Here is a 23662-nt window from a genome sequence, read left to right as displayed (position 1 = left end):
CTGAGACTCACCACTCTGAGTTCTCTGTTCATCTAGGAGGCGATAAGATGTATCAGGATATGAAGCGGCAGTTTTGGTGGGCAGGTATGAAGAGGGACATTGCTCTTTTTGTTTCATGATGTAGTACTTGTCAGATGGTCAAGATTGATCATCAGAGGCCGCCAGGAGCTCTACAGCCATTACCAATACTGGAGTGGAAATAGGAGAGCATTTCTATGGATTTTGTGGAAGGATTGCCAAACTCTTTCAAGGATCACAACTCTATTTGGGTTGTCGTGGATAAACTGATGAAATCAACTCACTTTTTGCCTATTCGTACTAACTACACTTTGGAGCAGTTAGCGAGACTTTACATTGCCGAGATTGTGAAGTTGCACGGTATTCCATTGTCTATTATACGGAGAGGGATTCGAGCTTTGTGTCAGGATTCTGGAAGAGTTTTCAGCAGGCTTTGGGTACAGAGTTGCATCTTAGCACTGCTTATCATCCTCAGACTGATGGACAAACTGAGCGGGTGAATCAGATCATGGAGGATATGCTTCGGTCGTGTGTTCTTGATTTCAAGGGCCACTGGAAGGATTACCTACCGCTTGTGGAGTTTGCTTATAACAATAGCTTCCAGAAGACTATTGGGATGGCACCATTTGAGGCGTTATACGGCCAACCGTGTCGATCGCCTGTTTGTTGGATGGAGGTTGGTGAGAGCAGATTCTTGGGTCCTGAGTTCATCAAGGATACTTCTAAGAAGATTGCTTTTATTCGAGATCGCATGCGTACTACTCAAAGTAGGCAGAAGAGCTATGCTGATTGTCGCACTCGTGCTTTGGAGTTTCAGGTTGGGGATCAGGTTCTACTCAAAGTGTCGCCTATAAAGGGTGTAATGCGTTTTGGGAAGAAAGGGAAGTTGTCACCGCGGTTTGTCGATCCATTCATGATTGGATCGAGTTGGAGTTGTCGCTTATCGATTGGCACTTGCGGATAATTTGGATCGTGTCCATAATGTGTTCCATGTTTCCATGTTGCGGAAATTTCTGCGAGATGAGGATCGGTATCAGCATATTGATGTTGGGGAGATTGAGTTGCAGCTGGATGTAACTTATTTGGAGCCACCGTGTCGTATTGTCGACCGTCGGGATCAAATCCTTCGTAACAAGGATATCCCTTTAGTTCGTGTTCAATGGAGTCATCACAATGAGGCTGAGTCCACGTGGGAATGGGAGGATGTCATTCGCTCGCAATTTCCTGAATTATGGGAAGAAGGTAAGAGCGAATTCCGAGGACGGAATTCCTTTTGTCAGGGGGGAAGAATGTAATACCCCTAATTTCAAAAGGATAGTCCTGTTATTTAATTTATTCTTTTAATAGAATTTTCAACTATTTAATTGTTTATTTGACATATTTGTTACTTGTTTAAATTGTGTGTTTGTTACTTGTTTAAATTGTTGTTAAGTTGCATGATGTGTTTAAATGTTTTATTACTTGAATTATGACTTTTTTTTTTTATTGTTGTATTTAATTCTTTATTTTTGTGTAAGTGGTTTAATTTAGTTGTTTTAATTGAATTAATTTAATTTAATATAATGGTTTAATTGTTTTAATTTAATTGTTAATTGTCGTGATTTAATTGTATTTAATTAGGGTTTTGTTTTAGAAGTCACATTTGTAACTAACTTAGGTTTTTAATTAAGTTTCTTTGGGCCGGTTAGGATTTCAGTTGGGGCTTGAATTAATTTAGGGTTAGGTATAACTCTATAAATATATAGTGGACATCTATTTAGGGTTTTAAAAACAAATAAAACCAAAACATGTCTGTGGAAATAGCAGAGAGAGAGACAGAGGAAGTTTTACAATATTTGAGTTCGCCGGAGATCTTAGAAAACGGCGTAGAGATTTTGAACAAAGATGTCAAAGGCAAGTTCTATCCTTACTCTCTCCCTTAGGCTTCGTGTTCTTTGCATTCTTAAACAATTTTAGGATTAATTGAATCAATTAAAATCATTCTCTATTCGTGCTTAAACTAAAACTTGTCAGTATGTTTTATGCTTTGTAAAACTGTTAAAAACATAATGGTTGCTTGCATAAATCCCTGTTTAAAGCTATGTATGTAATGTTAACTGGACTTAAGCATGGATTGGGAGTGTACTGGGATTGGGTTGCAGCCTCTGGAAGTCATGGCGTGAGGTAGCAGAGGTGTAAAACGGAGACAGAAGGCGAAGAGACGAGGCAGAGAAGGGGAGAGTCGGCTCCCTTTGATGGGAGGCGGCTCCCAGGGGTGTGGGAGCCAGCTCTAAGGGCAAAAGAGCCGGCTCCACATTTGTTTGGAGTAGGCTCTTGCTCCAGTTTTTTTTTTTTTTTCGTTTTCTGCTAGTTTCTGCATGCGGTGATATTTCTTGGAGTTTTCAGATGTGTTTAGGACTGGATGTGGAAGGTCTAATTGAAGCATATGGTTTAATTAAGACTCCAGATATAGTGTTAATTAATCTAATTATTTGGAATTGCTTGGATAGTAGAGGAATTAATCAGATAATTGCACTGTGTTTAGATTTGGAAAATGTGATGCCCCTCGATTCTAGAACCACGGGTGATCAAGTCCGGGCACAGATCCGAAGGATACCAGACAATCAATATATAAACAAGCAGGAATAAAACTGAATTAAGAATAAAATAATTATACGCTGAAAAGAATTCTAATTGTAAAACCTCCAAAATAAAAGTTTTAATATAAATAAAATTTCCAATCCGTACAACTCGGGAATCCATCTAGTGGACCCCTAATATTTCCAACTGGTAAAACATTTACAGAATTAAAATCCAAAACCAAAATAAGAAAGAAAATCCTATGTAGTCGGAAGAGTGAGTGACTGTATCTGCATCACCACGATCAAACCCTAAGCCTGGTACTCACGAACACCTGAAAAATAAAGGTGGGTCAGGCCCACATGTAAGTTCCATCCTACTACAATCCGTACATAAACCCGATACGCAGATATATCCTAGATAGCTCGGTAATATCTACAATAGTCCATAGATATATAAATACACACTATAGGATGCTCACTAGCCTATAACATAGTTCAGCCTGGGTAGAAGGTGACATATAAAACACGCTGATCAGGAGACTCAAGCTCGTATCACGGTACCATAAAAATATATATAAATTCTTTCCTAATGCAGAAAAATAAAACAAACATCCGTTATGTCGTTCAACTGTTTTAGTTGACATGACATGCATCCATGTAGGATTTAACTATTTTAGTTAATCTATTCCGTATGTATGAAAGGGGTAGGACTTAGCTTTTTGATCTAATCCATCCCTGATATGTCACCGTCCCATACCGGTACATATAATGCATATGATCCACACATTATGCACACTCAAAATGAACATCAAGTATATCCAGAACCAACATAATAGAAATCAGATATAAATAAGCTCCTATCATGCATCCAGTGTATGATTATATTCATAGATCCTCCTTTTAAATTGTTAAAATAAGAATAAACAATTTAAACCATCCATTTCCATGTAATTGACAGAACAGAAAATTAAGACAGTTCATCAATTATCCTTCATAACATAATATAATGAATATCAGAATTTTAAACTGCACATTATACTAGAATTCCAAAATAACACATCCATACTAGTTCGTTTAAGATGTTAAAATGATGACTAGCATTTAAATCCTCCCATATCCTTTACGGCATGCAAATTTATAATTAAATCTCATGGCATCTATGTAATTCCCCATTATAAATTCTACGTCGGATATAATGACACTCCAAAGTTTAAGTACATCATATGAAACTTCAAAAAGTATTTTATATGAGTTCTATTTAATTTGCTAACACAAAACTAGCAACTAATCTTCCACTACTCCCGACAATATGCAGCTTATTAGATAAGGGTACATGACGTCATAACCAACATTCCTGGAACTGAGCTACGCTAAATATATCATTGATATAAATTCTAACAGTAATTACAATGTCAGTCCAAATTAAGTTGTCAAAACAACTTAGCAAAACAAGCATTCCTCCTTCCTTGACAGTAGGCCTGTTATAAGCTTATGTTTTATGACATGCATTTAGGTTTAGCACCTTAGCATAAACCAACTATTTGAAGGCTTTAACAAGTTAATTTTAATCATTTAAAACCCCCCATCACTTTTCAGTAATTACCTTTAAGCCCCTGAACTTCAGAAAAATTACAGAAAACACCCGTAGGGGTTTTTTTTCCATGGGAGCCGGCTCCCCTTTATTGGAGCCGGCTCCTAGGCTTCTAGAGCCGGCTCTCCATGAGGGAGAGCCGGCTCTTTCTTCATGGGAGCCGGCTCCCACCATTTAGGAGCCGGCTCTCACCCCTGAGAGCCCCTCTCTGCTTCACTGCTTCGTCTTTGCTTCCGGCAGAAGTTCCAACTGTCTATCCTAAGTTTCTTAAGGATTTTAATAGTTCAATTTAAGCCCTAATACTCCTAGAAACTCCTTTGATTTCCCTAAGAATAGTTTGGCAAAAATCTAATTTGAAGACAAAAACAGTTTATGCAACCAACCAATTCAGTTCTTCTTCGCTTCCGGCGAAGTCCAGTGTCATATCCCAAACTTTTGTAGCATTCTTTGGATACTATTTAAGTTCTTATAGTCCTAGAACCTCTCATACTCCAGTGTAAATCAAACAACAAAAATTAAACTCATAACAGAATAGTTTAAGCAACAACGGGTTTAAACTTTAAAAACACAGAACAGATTTCAGAAATCATCTAGCAATGCATAAAATCCGTTTTTAATAGTTTAATTAAGTTCCTGGAGTCTATATAAGATGCACAGAACACAAGTTTATGGGGAAAGAGATAGTCTGAAACTTGCCTTTAGGTCTCGGTTCGAAACCTTTCAACGCCGTTGCTAAATTCTCCAAGACTGTTCCCTCCTCTCATCACTGTTCTCTACCTTTGTTATGTCTTGGTTCAACCCACGCACAATCCCTTTAATTCACCTCTCAAGACCCTCACTGTGTATCTCTCTTCACATTCCAGAGCCTCTGTTTTTTTTCCTTTTCAATATATTACAAGAATAGGGTTGCAAACATAAAAGAATATATATATATATATATATATATATATATATATATATATATATATATATTGCCGTCCCCAATCCTAAGTCTGCTTATAACTTTATATACATATAGCCTTCTATGAAGCCCTAATCCTAGATCCATCCTAATGATAGGTCGGTTACTATATGAAATAAAACCCTAACCCTAAACTATAAATACAACACACATAATTTTATAAGTTACCCAAAATTAAATTAAAACAATAATCAAATATTTAAATTAACCAAAAAGTAAATTAAAACAATTACAATCAATTTAAACAAACACAATTACCAATTAAGCAAATAAAACAATTAAGCTAAACAAATAACAAATAAGTCCAAGTATTAAATAAAAAAAAAATGAAATACAAATCAAAATTAAAAATTAAATTCCCATTCCCATTTTATCTTTTTGAAAACTAGGGGTATTACAGAAAACTAGTAAAATTTAAATATCTGCATTAGTAATATTTTGAGACAGATAATATAATTGTAACATGTTTAACTGTGTACCATAATCATGTATTTGAATTATACATGGGTGGGATGTGTTAGTGTTGAATGGAAGTAAGTTTTAAATTTAAAACTAATGGGATTTTGTAAAACAACCTAAACTAAGTATGTATATATATATACTGTGATTCTGTCTTGATGCTTGCATTAATACTGCTAGTATCAATTGTTGGGGGAATGGACTTTGTTGATATTTACTCTAAATGTATGTAATATCAACGGTTAAGAGTTGAATGATAATTTGAAATAATTTTATCATTATATCATATTTAATGAAACAACCTAAACTGAGTAGGTTTGTATATATATGGTGACTATATTTCTTGATGCTTACATTATGACTGTTAGTGTAAGTGTTGGATATACAACTGAACATGTTTATATATATAGCTGATTCTGTTATTGATGCTTACACTATGCTTGTTAGTATCAGAGATGGAGATATGGATTTGGTTAATGTTTACTATAATTGTTGATATTATTAACTGCTGGATAATTGGATAGTATACACCGGTATAGGACGGTGGTATACTAGGGACGGTTTGGTTTCAAAATACCAAAACCTACCTACTCTGGATTAAGAATTGGATTAACTAAAAGTTAAATCATATTGGTTGTAGTGTCATGGCAATGACTAGTTGAGCGGCACTACTAGGATTCAAGATGGATTTGAAATATATTGTTATGGTACCTCGACATGAGCTTGAGTCTCAGGATTGACGGTTAGGGAGCGTATATGTATTGGGATGCATAACTGGATACGATGGTTAGAGGTGTACCTTGTTTAGGTTTAGGTACATATGCTCACTTCGTGTGCGTTTTAGCATGTTACCTCTATTCAGGTTGAGACCGGCCTATAATCCAGTGAGAGTCCTTTAGTGTGACTATATGTATATTTACGGACTATTAGCTATTGTTGAATTGTTTAGAGTGTATATGCGTATCGGGCCTCTGTTTGGATTGTAGTAGTATAGAACTTGCGCGTGGGCCTGACCCACTTCTATTTTTCAGGTACACGACAGTTCCAGACTTAGACGTGTTCGTGCTGAGCAAAGGTTTCTGCTCACTCTATTGACGATGTAAGATTTCTGTCTATAGCTTATCAGTTTGTTCTTTCAGTGGTTCTATTTCAATATGGATTTTTATTAGGGGTCCACTAGAGTTGGATTCCCAAGTTGTTAAACTTATGGAGTTTTGGATTATCAAATTTTCAGTATTCAATTTTTAAAGGATTTATATTTAGTTTCTATCAGCTTAAATTTCATTTCTTAATTCAATTTGTAATCTTTGTTCGTTATAATATATTAATTGTTCGATATCCCTCGGGTTTGGGCCTGGGCCTGATCAACCCGTATCTCGGATCCGTGGGGTATCATACCCTACACCCAAGAACTGCAGCTAAAGAAGAGATGTCATGTACATTTCCAACCGGGACAAGCACACTCTTGGCCACATTTACCTTTAACCCGGAAACTGCTTGAAAGAAAGCCAAAATGCACCTCAGATATCTAAGTTGAGACACATCTGCATCACAGAAAACAAGAGTGTCACCTACAAATAGCAGATGAGAAATCTCCACCTGATGGTCAATATCTCATCCCACCCAGAATCCCTTAATGAGTCCAAAATCTCTACCCAGTGCATAAGTCTGCTTAAGCCCTCCATAACAATAAGAAAAAGAAAAGATGACAATGGATCACCTTGTCTTATACCCCGAGAGTACCCGAGGAAACCAGCTGGAGAACCGTTCACAAGAATTGAGAACTTGACAGATGAAAGATATATCTTAATATATCCATGTCCTCCATCTACTTCCAAACCCCATTCTTTGAAGCAAGTAGGGAAGGAAATTCCAGTTTACATGATCATAAGCTTTCTCAATGTCAAGTTTGCATAGAACTCCAGGAACACCACTATGCAACCTTGAATCCACACATTCACCGGCAATAAGAACTGAATCAAGAATTTGCCGTCCTACAACAAAGGCATTCTGAGAATTTGAAATAATCTCATCCATAACTTCTCTTATTCTTTAAGCAAGCACCTTAGCTATGAGTTTGTAAATACAACCCACTAAGCTAATAGGACGAAAATCCTTAATATCTAAAGCGTTTCCCTTCTTAGGGATGAAGGCTATAAATGATGCATTAAGCGATTTCTCAAATACACCAGTAGAATGAAACTCCTGAAAGGCACTCATCACTTCATTTCTCACAAACGCCCAACTTTTCATCAAAAAACACATAGTAAACCCGTCAGGCCCCGGGGCTTTATCCCCATTATAACTGGATAAGGCCTCTAGAACTACTTATTCGGTAAAAGGAAGCTCTAGCCCATCTCTCTCTAGCTCAGAAATAGCCTCAAAAGGGAGTCCATCAAGCTTGGGTCTCCAACCTAAAGGTTTTGTGTAAAGCTTCTGATAAAAAGAAACGATCGCGCTATGCACCTCTTCCTCCCTCCACAACTCCATGCCTTCTACCCGTATACGTCCTATGTGATTACTCCTTTTATTAACATTAGCAAGTATGTGGAAAAAAATTTGTATTACGATCTCTCTCTTTCAACTAAAGAGCCCGAGATTTTTGTCACCATGAAATCTTCTCCATACAAGCAATCTCAGCAAGAACTGCCTGACAGGAAGCTCTCCTAATACAAAGAGACTCCATATTCCCACCCACTTCCTCTAGCCGATCAATCTCAGAAAAATCAGCAAAGACTCTATTCTTCCTCCATTCAAAGTTACCAAAAACATCCTTATTCCACTACTTAAGAGCGAGTTTGAGAGCTTTTAATTTCTGTGTTAATATGAAGCTGGGCGCACCTGTAATGATTGCTCCCTCCCACCAAGAACGAACTATCCCTTGGAAGTCCTCCAATCTCAGCCATATATTCTTAAAATGGAATGGGGTTCTTCGAGAACACAAACCCCCACAATCCAAAACCAAAGAAACATGATCAGAGGTAACCTTTTCTAATACCGCCTGAACAACATCCGGGAATATTTTTTCCCACTCCCTAGAGATAAAAAATCTGTCCAATTTTGAGAGCGTAATTGGGTCTCTACCATTAGACCAAGTATGGGTTGCACCTTCCATTGGTAGATCAATGAGAAGGTGTTCATCAATGAAGTCAAAAAACTGATCCATGTCTATAGACCTTCTTCCCCCAGTAGACCTCTCTGACGGGAACCTAATTGAATTGAAGTCCCCACCCAAACACCATGGTAAAGAGCACAGTCCTTGAACATGGCTTAGTTCCAATAAGTCTCTCAATATCAACAACTGATCCATAGACCCCAAAAAAGACCCATATGAAATTATCCTATTCCATCTTAAACTCACAAGAAACAGAAAATCTCCCCTTCCACACATTCATTCTGGATAACCATCTGCTATCCCACATAACTAAAATACCACCCGAAGAACCTGTAACATCCAAAGCCTCCCATTCCACAAACCTTCTTCCCCAAAAACTTCTAACCACCCTATCAGTAATGGATGCCATCTTGGTTTCTTGCAAATAAACAACCTGGGCCCCCATTTCCTTAAAGCTATCTTCACTGCCCTCCTTTTATTCGGGTCATTGAGACCATGAACATTCCATATAATGATTCGTAGCTTCATTAAAAACCAGTTAAGATTCACTCCCCTCCCCCATTCTTCAAACTACTACTCTTAGTCCTGCCCATTTCCATCACCACGCTTTCCTTCTTGTCGTAATTGATGTCAGAGATGAGATTCTTGATCTCGTGAATCCCTTTCCAAGATGATATGGGTTTCGTGTTTATGATTTCATTAGTGACTGCTATCTCAGTTCCAGACACAATTGCTTGAAGAAGAGATAAAGTCTGATCATTATTACCTTCTAAAGATACTCCCAACAGCCCTCCAATATTATCAACCACCCAATCCCTTCCCAAATCAGTAACCTTATTATCAGGTCTCACCACTGCCAGGGGTTCCACCACTGAGACGTTAGAGTTATCCTTCAGCCAAGGTTGAAGCTCATTAGAGCAGACCTGTTGGATAAACCCCAAGTCATCAGCCAACTCCTCTTCAGTCTTTCTGTCATACTCATAAACAAAATCTAAATCTGTAACATAATCTCCCAATCCGACAATACTACCAACCTCATTCTCCTCATTCGTTGCAGAAGGCATACATTTAAGATCTTTCAACGTAACATTTAATCGTAGCTCTTTAAACAGAGCCACAACCTTATCATTGGACAGTTGAAACTGCAAATCTCTTCCCACACAAACCGTTACTTCTTCAGACAGATCATTAACCACACTGCCAACGGTAACCAACTGTTCAGGATAAATAAGCTTACAAACTTCCTTACCATTTAACCCAACTGTAATGACCCGGTCATTTTTCTCCCTTTACTTTTTCGGTGATTTTCTTTTTTCGTCTTTTTCCTATTTTATCTTTTTCCCGTTGATCATTTTTCCTTACATAACCTCACTTTTTGTGCTCGGATTTAATTCCGATTTTGCATGCATCCATGATATTTGATTTCCATGACATTTGTATTTTTACTTTTGTAGAAAATACACTGGAGTTGCTTACTTTTTCGTAAAGGGCATGGATGCACACTTTTTTGTAAACATTCTTAAATTTTAGGGTTTTAGTGTAATTATGTAAAATAATTATTTTTCGTCTTAGGGACCTTTTTACAATTTAATTTGGAAGATATTTTAAAAAAGGATTTTTTTTTGCAATTTTTGAAAAATGTGACAAGTGTCACATTCTTATGGTGCCACTTGTTGGCATTGGGGTGAAGTGACTTGGAAGCATAATCTATTGACATTTGGAGGGTGGAGATTCACCCACTTATTGGCCTAGGATTAAAGCACTTGTTGGCTTAGATGGTTGACAAGTGTAGGCTTAAGGTTAAACCTAGGAAGGAGCCATTGATTTGTGACAAGTGTAGGCACCACAATAAATCTTGCATTGTGTGTGTGTGTGAGGTAATGTAAGAACACATAGTGAGTGGAGGATTTTTAGACCTTTCACTCACCATTTTCATTTCATCTTTATCATTTACACTTGTTTTTAAAAACCCTAACCTAGCCAAGGAAAGCTTAGTTAATAACTTATTTCTTCATTTTGGCTTCCTTCCACTCACCTTAGACCATAAACTTTGGGAGACAAGAGTTTCCTCTCACTCTTCTCTTCAAAACCCTAGATTTGTTTTCCATTTTTAAGCCTGGTTGCTTGGAGTATAGATATTCAATTCTCTATTGAGATAGAGTGGTAGTATGTTTATAATTTAAGTGTTTTATAATCCTTTGGGGTTTAATATATATTGTGTACATGCTTTTAATATGATAGTCTTGCATATTATAGGAAATCCTTATGATTGACTTAGAGTTTATTGATTTAAGCATGTATGTTGAGTATGTATTTTGTGTAGGATTATTAATGTTGTATAGAACTCTTATTGATTTGAATTACTATACTATTGTTATGATAATTCTACATTTTATTTAATTACCATTGGTAATTGTAATTATTTTAGATACTCAATACTATAATGTTGTAATCTAGTATATAAAGTTTATTGCTGAGGCGTGATTTAAATTGATAAGTTGGTGGTACTGTATTGCACATTATATCATGTTAAAGACTTGCCATTTATTATGCCATTCTAGACTTGGAACCCTAAGATATGATTTGTGTGGTTTCAAAATACTTGTGCATGGAAGGTTGTATATATGTCTTAATATTGTGTATAAGTTTTGAACTTGATATATTTTGGATTCTCTTGGGACATTGTTATAAGTGACAAGGCTAGAGTTTGGCTCTAGTGCAGGAGGTATGAGTTCTCCCTATTTATAGTGTAATACCCCCACATTTTCTACGCATAAGTTGATCAGGCTTATACACAAAAAATGAGAGGTATCAAAAACCATTGGTAATATACAAGTATGGAATACAAAATGATAACAATAGAAGAACTTTAGACAGGAAAGGAAAACTAAATGATAAAACATCAATCCATCCTTTATTAAATACAACACTCCTTTATACAACTTGGAAATCCTTTATCAAGGATCCCTAGATAAAACTTAAAAGTTCAATGTCGGAAGTAAATAAAACTGGAATCAAAATGATACATAAAACCTCTACCCTGAACAAGATCGTAAGAGTAGATGAGTTTGGATGGTGGTCCCACACTGCTAAGCCTCAACCTTGAAACGGGTACTGACCGTGTCCTGAAATAACAACAATGGTGGGTCAACCCCACGAGCAAGTCCTCTCTACTATGACCCAAATCAGAGAATCAAATAAATTACTCATTACTTTTCGGAGGTATACTATATCTGTATACACCCTAATGAAACTACACAATGTATAATATGACCTCAACCAGTATAGACGGTGATCACTTAGACTCACACGAGATGGTTAAGTGTCTCATTTCCTTACCTGGGAAATCAACTATTAATACAAGGTGCACGGTACTGACAACACAAACTATAAGTCCTACACAGTGGTAACAGATCTCAGGGTACTAATGAAGATACTGAGCATATCACTTAGGCAACACATGCCAATAATATTAAACCACATACCCCGACAGCCACACATCTGTTTATGGCAACGAATGCATAAGGTATAAACGAGTCTCAACTTATTAGTCAACTCATATGGTTCTATATGGCAACACATCCATACAATATAAATGCGACATAATTTATTAAGTAGTCCATTTACCACCTGAAATGCACACAACATAATAATAATGATTTATATTTCATTAACAGCATAAAAAATCCCATAATGTAATGGACAATTTATATGAAGAAAATCATGCAATCATTTAATTTAACATTAATGATTAATACCATATAAAATAATAACACAATTAATATTTCAATATGTCATTAAATTAATTACATCCGTTAATAGCGATCCGTACTGTAAACGATACCATTAATGTCTAGAAATATTAATCGGACATAATAATAATTAACGGGTAATAAAAATAATAATTTAATGTCCCATTAAACCCGTAACTACCAACCCTAGGCCCAAAAATGCAAGTTGAAGGTTCTGGAAATTACAAAACAGTCCCTAGGGGTATTCTGGACTTTTCCAGTAGCTGTAGGGGTCCCACACGCGCCCTCACGCGCCTCCCAGAGCTTCCCACACTCGCCGCCACCTTCCTCACACGCGCACGCGCTTACACGCGTCCCCAAACGTGTCTGGCATCAGCCACGCGCGCGCACGCGCTGCCACGCGCCCGTTGATACGTCCTGCTGACGTGGCGCTTTCTGGTTCGTTGGTTGCATCAAGTTTCCGTGGGCGTGCTGCACTGGATTAATCTACTGATCCTAACTTAATCCTACGGCCATTGATTCGCGCGCGCTATCATATGGTGTACTGTACTACACCGAATTGATCTAGTGATCAACAACCCATCTAACGGCCGCTGATCCGTGCTCACACTAACCCCAGTGCGCCGCATCACACCGGATTATTCCGCCGGTTGCGCGTAGTCGGGTAAAATCACCTACACCGGTCCAAGCTTCTTTTTCTCTCTTTTCCTTTTACTCTTCTAAAATGGCTCACTGTTATTTTTTCTTTCTCTTCTACTTACATGACTTGCTTCAAATTGTAGCTAGCTAACTAATATATACTAACTTATATAAAATAAACATTACAAATATCTAAATTTACATTAACTATCAAAACCTCCCACCTAATTTAATTCAAGGCAATTAAATCTAAGTCAAATAATTGGCATAAAATTCTACCCTAGTAAATGAAATTCTATCCTAAGATTAAATTGACATCATGACATTGTTTTAATGTTATTTTTATGGTTATTATTATTATACTACAATACAAATGTAATACTTTAATTAACTAATATTAATTAATCTAAAACATAACCAATAAAATATATAAATTAACATTATAATAAAAAGAACATACAAATAATATTACATGCACAAATAAAGAATATTAATTTAATAATTTAGCATACACAATTAAAAGGTGAATAAATCTACACATAAAATAATTAACCTAATATAAAATTAATTTAAATAAACTCTTTAAAAATACGGGGTATTACATATAGTGCACACTAGGGTGTGATTCCCAGCGGGTTAATGCCCGGAATAACTGTTTAGTTTTTGGCTTTATCCAATATTTGATGTCCAAGTATTCCACTAATTGATTTCGCATTAAATTCCAAGTTGACAACTAATGCTTAATTGTAACTTGTGATTTTGGTTATTGGCGAATTAATGTTGTTAAGTATATTGATATTGTTATTGTGTTATGTTGGTATTATTGCATTAGTTTAAGATGATTCATTAGAACACCTTGAACATAGACGTTAAGTGGAATGATCCCTTATATTCGTCTATATTGATCTTGCAATAATATTGAAACTTTAGGGTATACGCATATACTTCTTCCTACGAGTAACTTGATTACTCGCCCTAGTGGTTTGGGTTGTTTTACAGGTAAAGAGACTATGTACTTGGATGTTCATCATTTTTAGAGGCTTATAAGCAATTTGAAGCATTTTTGTATATTGACATGCAAGTGTTTAGCATGCCTTACTTTTGATGTTATATTTTGCATACCATGGGTGTATGGTATTTTGGAAGTTAATGTAGCTACCGTGATATGTAATGATACTTAAGTACTTACTTTTGACATTAGAAACATGTATGTAATGAGGCCATAGGCCAAACATGTTCACTTTAGTACTTGTAGTCACTTAGTACCAAATCTTGTTTCAAAAATGCATTTTAACCAACTTTGGAGGTTTGGCATATGAAATTATTATAATTGATATGTATAAGGCCATGAGTCATTGATTTACATTCAAATATCCACATTAGGTTTGTTGGCATGTTCACATACTCTTATCTCCTTGAAAACCAACTCTAAACCTTTGTTTTTGAACTAAATCATCATAAGATTTGAGGTTTGGGTTAAGCCTTAATGTTTTTGGCATATAGTAGGTCTTACAGTAGCTTTTCGAGGTGATTCGATCGTCTGAAACTCCATTTTGATCGACCGATGGCTTTTGGGAAACTCATTGCATAGTAAAAACTCATTTCTAGTAGCCTTTTTCACTATTCAGGACTATTTCGATCGACCGATGGCCTATTTCCGTCTACCGAAGCAACCTCCCCTTAAAAATATGATTTCAACAAAATTTCTGTCCAGTTCGGTCGACCGAAATAGCCTTCACTCATCAGCCTTCCAGGTTACGTTTAAGCACTGAAGTTCCAACTTCAAAAGGTCATAACTTCTTCATTTCTAATCCAAATAGGGTGATTCTTGAGCCTAAAATCAAGGATTTTGAGTCAGATTTCCAATGGTACTATGCCATTCTCAGATTCCAATCACAGTGGGAATTATTCATATTTTAGTGAGATAGTGTCAGTTTTTACTTAAACCGGGAAAGATACCATTCTTGACTTTTTTAGAGTCAATTTTCTTTTTTTATTTATGAATTGACCTTTTTGTCCTTAATTGACGGATTTTATCCATTTTTTACTCTCGTTAGCTCTTTTGCTCTCCTTAAGTTCCGTGACTTCATGGAAGGTCACATTGATGTCTTAGGGATGATTTATATCTCTAGAGACCTTGGTTGGTCTTTCGCTTCCGCATTTCGAATCCGTTATCTGGTTAATTTTCGGGTCATCACTGATGCACCGGGTTGAAAAACTTGGGCCGTCTCACCAACATTATGTTTAGAATTCAAAAGTGGCAACCCATCCATCTTCTCCATAACATATGCATCACCCTGCATTACCTCACAAGAAGGGGTAGAAGAAGAGGGTGGAACAGTAAAGGGGCTCCGAAGATTTAAAGACATACCTGAACCGTTAGTAGGAACCCACTTCTGCTTTTCTTTTCTTGACCACCGAACTCCAGGATGATGAGAGCCCTGAGACGGAGATCTGGTGCTTCCCTTCGACTGTGGATTAGCAAAAAAGAATGTAGAATAAATGTCAGCACAACACTGAGAATGATGAAACCCCTTTTCAACAGGTTTTTCACCAGCTTCGGCAGCAGAGAGATTCATCCATCTCCTCTTCTTCGGCGAGTTCCAGACAGTTCCGGGGAAGCCATTTAAGCATGGGCTCTGCGAGGTACTTCATGAGAGTGAGGTGGGACGGAGGAATTAGTATATATCAGGGGGGGCAATTGCGTCGATTGCCACTGCACTAGGTTGTGCCTACACACCAAGATAATTTTATTGTCAAATGAATTTTTACTTCTAAATTTCATATTTATTTTACAAAATAGGATAATAGCTCACATGCTTTATTGGTTGGGAGGTTTATTATTATATATTTATTGAATAAATTAGGATTTGTTTTGATAATTCAAATTGATGTGATTGGTAGTGCGTTGTTGATTTTTTGTTTTTTTAAAAGAGGAAAAAAATTGGAAAAAAAAATTATGATTCAAGTCTCAGCGATTTGGATTTTAATTTTTTTAAAATTTTACAATCGGTTGGATTTTTATTTGACCCAAATCCACCGTGTGCTGAGCGGTTCTCACGTGAACAACCAAGAAACTAAGAAAGTTTGCCACGTAGCATAATATATCCGTGATCACGCGGATCAAAAAGCTTTTGAACCTAGTTTAGACTAAACTTACCGGTTTGCACTAAAGACTTGCTCCAAATCGAATATTAAATTTCCACAGTAAAAGTCCAATGGGCCTCACACAAGGTCCTGACTAACCAAACGGTGCCCTCTAGAAGCAAACATTCCGAATTATCTCTCCTCTCCCTTTCTCGCACTACTCTGCATCGTTGAAGCAGCCATGACCAGCACCTCCGCCCATTCTCGCAAGGTTAAACATGCATACAAATATATATATAATTATATGTTTTTGGCCCTAATTTGGCTATAATTGTAAAGCTTCTAATCTTCTTCGTTCATTGAATTCAATCATTTGCAGGCTTTGAGCAAGATCGCATGCAATCGGCTCCAGAAAGAGCTTGTGGAATGGCAGGTTAATCCACCTGCTGGATTCAAACACAAAGTCACTGATAATCTTCAAAGGTTCTCACTTTCATCTCTTTCTTCGATTTAATGAATTGATTGTCATTTCTAGGTTTTTTTTTTGAATTGGGACATGTTACGTTGTAGCTGGGGTTTTGGTTTTTGGCTTACAGATGGGTAATTGAAGTCAACGGCGCACCGGGGACTTTGTACGCCAATGAAACTTACCAGCTTCAAGTTGATTTTCCCGAGCATTACCCTATGGAGGCCCCACAGGTGAATTGAATACAACTGATCCGACGTTGTACAATTATTGCCCTATGTTTGGTTGAAAGAAAAATTGAAGAATCCAGGAAGAAAAGAAAATAAGATAAATAAAAAAATATTGTGTTTCCTTGTGATATGGTTGAAAAGGCTGGAAAAAAAAAAAAAAAAAAACCCAATTTCATCTTCACTAAGCCATATGGTAGTAAATATTGTTGGGTGGAATTATTTATTTGTTTTTATACTAATAGGAAAGAATTTATGATTCGAAATTTAGTTCCTCTTCTGTACTGATGTTGTCTTGGCTACTTAAATAGAGTGTTAATGAAGTATTTTGTTTGGAATCCATCCCCATTGGTTGGGTCTTAATTTTGGTTTCTCTTACTTTGGTTTTGGACAGGTGGTTTTTCTCTCTCCGGCTCCGCTTCACGCTCATATTTATAGCAATGGCCATATCTGTTTAGGTTTGTCTCATAACCTTATGAATTATGCCTCTTGATAAATAGACTCGCATGCATATAGTGTTCCAGCATGGGTAAATCATTGTGCCTTTGTTTCTAGAAAATCATGATTTTTTTTGAATTACCGACTTCTGTTTTGATTAATTATTCTCCATATGATAAAAGAACCATTTATTTACGATTTTACTTGTAAAAATAGAATTCAATCCCGATTAGCTGCACCCTGTTGGCTTGGAAAGCTTAAACCTACCATCCCAATCGTTTTATCTGTAACAATAAAATGCCCATGGCATGTCATACGTCCCATGACCTTGGCTTGCTGCTGTGCCTTAGGGCATGATGCAACCATGCTTTCAAGCCAAGCCAAAGTGTTGACATCCTTACTTTCTTGCTCCTTCGTTAGGCTTGCAGTGTCATGCCATGATTTGGTACAAGGTACAATCAACTGTGCCCTTTATGCCTATCCACTCACCAGGGCCTAAAAGTAATATAATTAAAATCTATCCGTTAGTCAGTAACATCAGCAATGCTTATTTAGAAGGTGAAGTCTTGCTAGTTGTAGATTTAAAAATATTGGCCATGTGAATGCTCCTCTCTTTAATATGATAGGCTGTTGGGTTTAAACTTCTTCTGAAATTTGTTTAAAAGGATGAAAAAAAAAATTTATTAGTTCATCTGTATGAGAGGAAACCTGTTTCGTGCAAAATTACATCTGTTACAGATGATGAGAACAATACCAATCTGAATACTTGGAATTGCAAACATAACAGCAAATCAGATGTACAATATGCTTTATAGTAGACATCGCCTGATTGATAATTTGTCAGAAATCCAAGGATTGGTGATCATTCTAGAAATGCAAGAAATTCAATTAGTTATTTTTTAAAGCATGTATTTTATTTTATTTTATTATTTATATTTTTTTGGTAACCATTAAATTTTCAGATGTTTGTTCGAGCTGCTGATTTCAACATCCGTACCTCAATTTTTTAATGTGTTGCACTGAATTCATTTCAACAGTGCAGCATGCTATATATTGAATCTTCGCTAGGAACATTGGAACACTTTATTTTGTTTTCTTTGGTCATTACACATTGTTTTGGTTTGTTTGATTGACTATGACATTTATTTAATGGTTTTGTATAGCTTGCCCCTTCATATAAACCAACACTTCAATTCCTTTATAACATAAGCCATCTTCTCCTCGCATAACATGTTTAAACCCTCCCTGTCAACCCAAAATTTTGAGGTCATTTTCTAATAAAGCTTAACTTATCATCGACAATGGATGGATTTTTAGTGTTTCTATTCTTTCAATCCACATGCCAACTTCCACTATGAAGTGATATGAAGTCATTACTAAGAAAATGATGATATTTTATTGAGGACACTCTGATTATTTTCTTAGTCTTTTTGCATTTAGAGGTTGAATTGGGGGAGTGAGGTCAGAATACAATAGGCTTATATGTGTTCTTTCAATTGGATATAGTCTTCCATTCTTTGGCGAAGAAGTTGATGTTTGTTCTACCCACCAATTCTATCTCAAAGTTCTCAAGGATCAGGTTCCTTGTCATCTTTACTTTGAAGGAAGGTCTGAATGGAAAATGTAATCTTTAGTCCACAACTTCCTTCCAGAACTTCTATATGGATATTGACTTGGGTATGATATTCAGCTGATAAAAGTTTCATGCTCATTGGAAGCAAAGTAGGTGGTGGACTCATGTTATAAGGTAGTTTAAAGATGGTTCCTTCTTTATGGCATTAATTTATTGTGTGTGGGCCCTTGTAGGGATTGGTTTTCTTTTTTGTTTTCCTTCCCCTTTTCTACGTGCTTTTAGGCGTTAAAATGCCACGTGGGGAATTTTGTTTTTGCGTTTTCTGGTTTATTCCTTTCATTCTGGGAGTTTCCGGACTCATGGTTTTGCTTCAACGAGTTTGCTTGTCTTAGTCGGGCAAGTGGGCCCGGGATGACGGGTGTGTGGGCTCAGGTCGGGTTTCTTTTTGAGTTTTGGGTTTATTCCGTTCGTTCTCTCTCTCTCAAAGTGGCTTGAGATCCACTTTCTCTCTCCTCATTTGAGCTATTTAGAGTCTGAATCCGATGAAGGCGAAGATGGAAAGTTTGCCAGGCTCATCGTACTCTACTCAACCATGGTATCGGATTTCCATTTGGGTGATTTTCATTTCGGTGGGACAAATGGGCTTACACCATTTTGAGGTAGGGGGGTTGCTAGATCCTTAATTTACACTTTCTATGGGTTTTATGAGTATGTGGGTGTATAAAGCATGCTATATTTTGATAGATATAATGAACCCATGTGTATATATTTGATTTAATGTACTTCTCATGCTTAATTGTTGTTTTCATTACACTTTAATGTGGAAATGAATTTAATATATATATATATATATATATATATATGTGATGGCCATCATGTTAGTGAGTAATTAGTTATATCAAGCATTCCTTAATTGAGGCCTTTTGGGGTAAAACCCAAGAGCAAAACCGTGTAGGCTCGGGTGCAAAGCGGACAATATCATACCATGTGGTGGAGTGGGTTGTTACAAATGGCATTAAAGCCTACCTAGTCGAAAGTGTCCAACTGAGACATTGGGCCTCTTAGGGGGGTGGATTGTGGCGATCTTGTGGGTGGGTGTGAGACAATTGCAGGCTACAGGTGCACAATTCCAAATTGTCTAGGTGTGAAAAGGGGAAGTGGTATATATGTGCTAGTGGTTTCTCCAAATGGTATGAAGGCCTTTTGGGATAAAACCCAAGAACAAAACTGTGCGGGCTTGGGCCCAAAGCGGACAATATTATACCATGTGGTGGAGTGGGCTCTTACAATCCTGGATTTGACCTTGCAGTTAATTTTGTTGGGTCATCTAAGATTTTACTCTTCAGTTGAATCCGTCATCACCAACTTCAACGCCTTCTAGATAATTATTAATGTAAAAGATGTGGTCTTGGGCTTAGAAGTCTAATCACATTTAACTACTATAACTGAACATGCATAAAAAAATATAACTTCCAAAGAAATACCAATAATAGGGAAAGAGGAATTTCAGCCGTAAATTATGTTCTAAATCTCTCGTTTTATTGAGGATACGATAAGGCAAATGTCTTTGGCACCAGTGGGCCTGAAGGCTTGAATTTTGGAGTATTCATGCATGACAAAGTTTAAGATCCGAGGGCCCAATTTTCCTGCCACAATTCTCAGAAAGAGAAAGAGGGTAACAGTGAACGGGTTAGCACACGCACCCCCGTCCCCTCCTTTTCTATCCCATGTCAGTTGTAAAAAGTTCTGGTACAATGATTGCAATTGATAAATTATCCAAGGATTGCTTCGAGGAGATTCTGACTGATTGTTAAGTTATGCTAGAAACACTAGATTTGAGATGTAACTTTTTAAAAAGGAAATAATTTCAAAGATCTCACTATAATCAAAATAAAACAAGGAGAAACTTGCTTATTCCCTATCTTTCACTAGCCTATCTCTGCTTTTGGATACATCATTCATTTATTTCTTGTTCTTATGTGGTCATTTATTTTACACCCTCTATTTGGTTGCTCGGAATTTTGGAAATGAAGGAAAAGAAAAGTAAATATAAAGTTACTGTACAGTACTGAGGTTACTGGAATAATACTAGCTTGAGTTTTGACATCTCATGTTGAGGTTGTGGGTTCAAGAGGCTTCCTACAACCTTTCTGGGTTGATATGACCAAATCTGAGTTGAGCTTGTTTCCAAAAACCTCCTTGCACAAAGTGGGCAGATTCCGTCTGCTTCTTTAAACGGTCCAAAGGACCAACCTGTGCGGTTGGGCTTGGCTTGATAACACTGCTTTTATCTCTCTTATCCCTAATTGATATAAGTTTACTGATACAATCTTGTAAATTTGTTTCCTTTTCTCCCCCCCCCCCCCGGGAGGTTTGGTAAACTGAACAAACACACCCCCAAACATGATGAAAATACATATTTACCCTTTGACCACATAAAATGACCAAAATAGCCTAATTCAATATACACATCACATACTTCTTCTCTCACTCCACTCACCGATCACTACTGTAAGCGTCAACGCCGTTACTGCCGCTGGTACGGGCATCTCCACCACATCCATTACCACAACAAAAGAAACCCCAAAACAAACAAAGACCCAATACTTTAAATGAACTTCCATCCAAACCCATTTTTAATCACTCAATAATGAACCAAAAAAATAAGGATTTTGAACACAAGGCTAGGTCGAATCAGTATAGGTTTTGTAAGTGAATCGGTTGTCGGCAAACACACTGTGGCAAATCTGCTCCTTCCCAAACGCAAACGAGTTGACGACAACTCAACCTTACTCGAGTCGCCGTCATCTTCATTGTGCCTTATTGTCTAAAGAAATCCAGCCGTCGCCATCATCGTTCTTCTCCGGACTCTTAGCAATCAACATACTTCTCGGATGGCCCATCATCCACAACCATGGTGACACCCTCGGAAACAAATCTAACAAGTTCTCAATGCACCCTTTCTGCCGACAACACCATCGAAGTCGTCGACTCCAAACTCGAGCTCCGCGAAGAGATCGAGAAGCTCAAAATCCCGCCGGCACTTATAACAACGTTCTCGAGTTGCTGGTTCACGATTCCGGCGATGAGGACTGAATCAGTCGCGATTCTGGCAACTGGATTGAGTGAAGGGCAAATTGGGTTTGATCGTGAACAGATGGTTTCATTATCCCCTTTGACGGCAAACCAAGCAATCCTCGAAGCCACCAAGAGAGCAATGACGATTCACATCGTCGATTTTGGGACTGATCAAGGGACTTTGGCGACTCGACCAGCCGGAAAACCCACTAAAATCTAGATCTCCTGCATCCCAGATCCAGCACAGCACTGGGTACTTCTCCAGCGGCGGCGGCATTGTACGCCACGAGCAATCGGCTCCAGGAATTCGCAAAGCTGTTGGGTTTGGATTTTGAATTCGTCCTGGTACTTACACCCATCGAGGAACTAAACGGGTCGAGCTTTCAAGTTCAACCCAATGAGGTATTGACCGTGAATTTCATGCTTCAGCTCTATAACCTTCGGCGAGTATGAAGCAAGGTTGAACCAGGTGGGTTTTATGTGTGTGTTGTAGGCGTCGCCCGGAAAGAGGGTGAAGGCCTCGTCGTCGTCGATTGTTTGCCGTAGGAAAGATTAGAGAGAGAGTGAAGCTGAAAATGTATACATGTATATTACTGAGGGTAGTTTGGTCATTTTAGGTGAGGATGAAAATACATACCATGGCATATTAGACATTTCATGTCAGTTAAGGCCTTGTTTGGCTCCTTATTTATGAAATGGGGTGTCATTGTTCAAGTTTCCAAACCTGAGGGGGCAAGTGGATTACACTCTCCCCAAGTTGTATCTACCTGTCTTTGAGGCAAACTTGGGGGGTGTCACTGCAAATTACCCATATTTTTTTATTGATTAAAGAAAAAGATTTCAAAATTTTTTCTTGGTAGGGAAGGGAAAATTTTCTTCGTTCCTTCTTCAAGCAGGATATTTGTGGTCTATTGCCCTTCAATGACTTATGTGGCATATTATGGTTTACTTGTGCAGATATTCTGTATGATTCTTGGTCCCCAGCCATGACTGTTAGTTCAATCTGTATCAGCATTCTTTCCATGTTATCAAGCTCCACTGCGAAGGTTTGATTTTTTAATTTCTAAATTTTAGAGCTTTAATCTGTGTGTGCGTATGTGTGTTTTCTTGATAAAGATCCCTTTATGCAGCAATTTCCTGTAGCATTATTCTCACACCTTTTATCTGTTGCACAGCAACGTCCTGCAGATAACGACCGTTATGTGAAGAACTGTAGGAATGGCCGATCTCCCAAGGAGACAAGATGGTGGTTCCATGATGATAAAGTGTAACGATTACATGAGGACTGTAACACCACCTCATTCATATGCGTGTGGATTATAAAAGGATGTATCTTCTCTCAAATTTTCATAAACAGATGGGACAAACATGATATTTTCCATTTCAAATACCTACTATATATATATATTAGTTGGGGAATGAAACAACTTCCCAAGAGCTGCTGCAAGGCAGCAATGCTGGGTATAACTTGTAAAGCAGTAATAGTATGGAACCAATATAGGCTTTGTGTTATTTATGTTAGCCTGCCTTTCATCATTGGTGTGTGTGTGTGTGTGGTTTTTTTTTTTTTTTTTTTTTTTTTTTTTTTTAAAGTGTGTATATGAAGAGTTAAAGTAATTGAATTGCTGTCCGAATTTCATGGTACCTACAAGAGTATCGTTAGTGATCTGCATGTGGGTGCATCTATGGTTGCTATA

The 23662-nt window shown here is 37.3% G+C and overlaps 1 protein-coding gene across 1 annotated transcript; it reads left to right on the top strand.

Annotated features, from left to right (window-relative positions):
* The first annotated feature begins 16295 nt into the window (after nt 1-16295).
* LOC132276988 (ubiquitin-conjugating enzyme 15) lies at nt 16296-23486 on the top strand. Its single transcript, XM_059778671.1, has 6 exons — nt 16296-16454; nt 16563-16666; nt 16780-16882; nt 17271-17334; nt 22923-23011; nt 23141-23486. Exons 1-6 carry the CDS (start codon nt 16425-16427, stop codon nt 23234-23236), a joined length of 486 nt encoding a protein of 161 aa, XP_059634654.1. The 5' UTR covers nt 16296-16424; the 3' UTR covers nt 23237-23486.
* Nucleotides 23487-23662: the final 176 nt, after the last annotated feature.

The sequence above is a fragment of the Cornus florida genome, unplaced genomic scaffold (assembly GCF_030987335.1).
Source record: "Cornus florida cultivar Cherokee Brave unplaced genomic scaffold, ASM3098733v1 CherokeeBrave_3.0.0_Hap2_Chr10, whole genome shotgun sequence".
NCBI lineage: Eukaryota > Viridiplantae > Streptophyta > Magnoliopsida > Cornales > Cornaceae > Cornus > Cornus florida.
Note: the sequence above shows the minus strand (reverse complement) of the source record. Positions and strands in the feature narration are given on the sequence as shown.

What these genes read in the sequence shown, in the direction of transcription:
- LOC132276988 (XM_059778671.1), top strand. Translation starts at nt 16,425, where the DNA reads ATGACCAGCACCTCCGCCCATTCTCGCAAG. An exon ending in CCTCCGCCCATTCTCGCAAG is followed by an intron (nt 16,455 to 16,562) that starts GTTAAACATGCA and finishes AATCATTTGCAG; the next exon opens with GCTTTGAGCAAGATCGCATG. An exon ending in CAATGGCCATATCTGTTTAG is followed by an intron (nt 17,335 to 22,922) that starts GTTTGTCTCATA and finishes TTACTTGTGCAG; the next exon opens with ATATTCTGTATGATTCTTGG.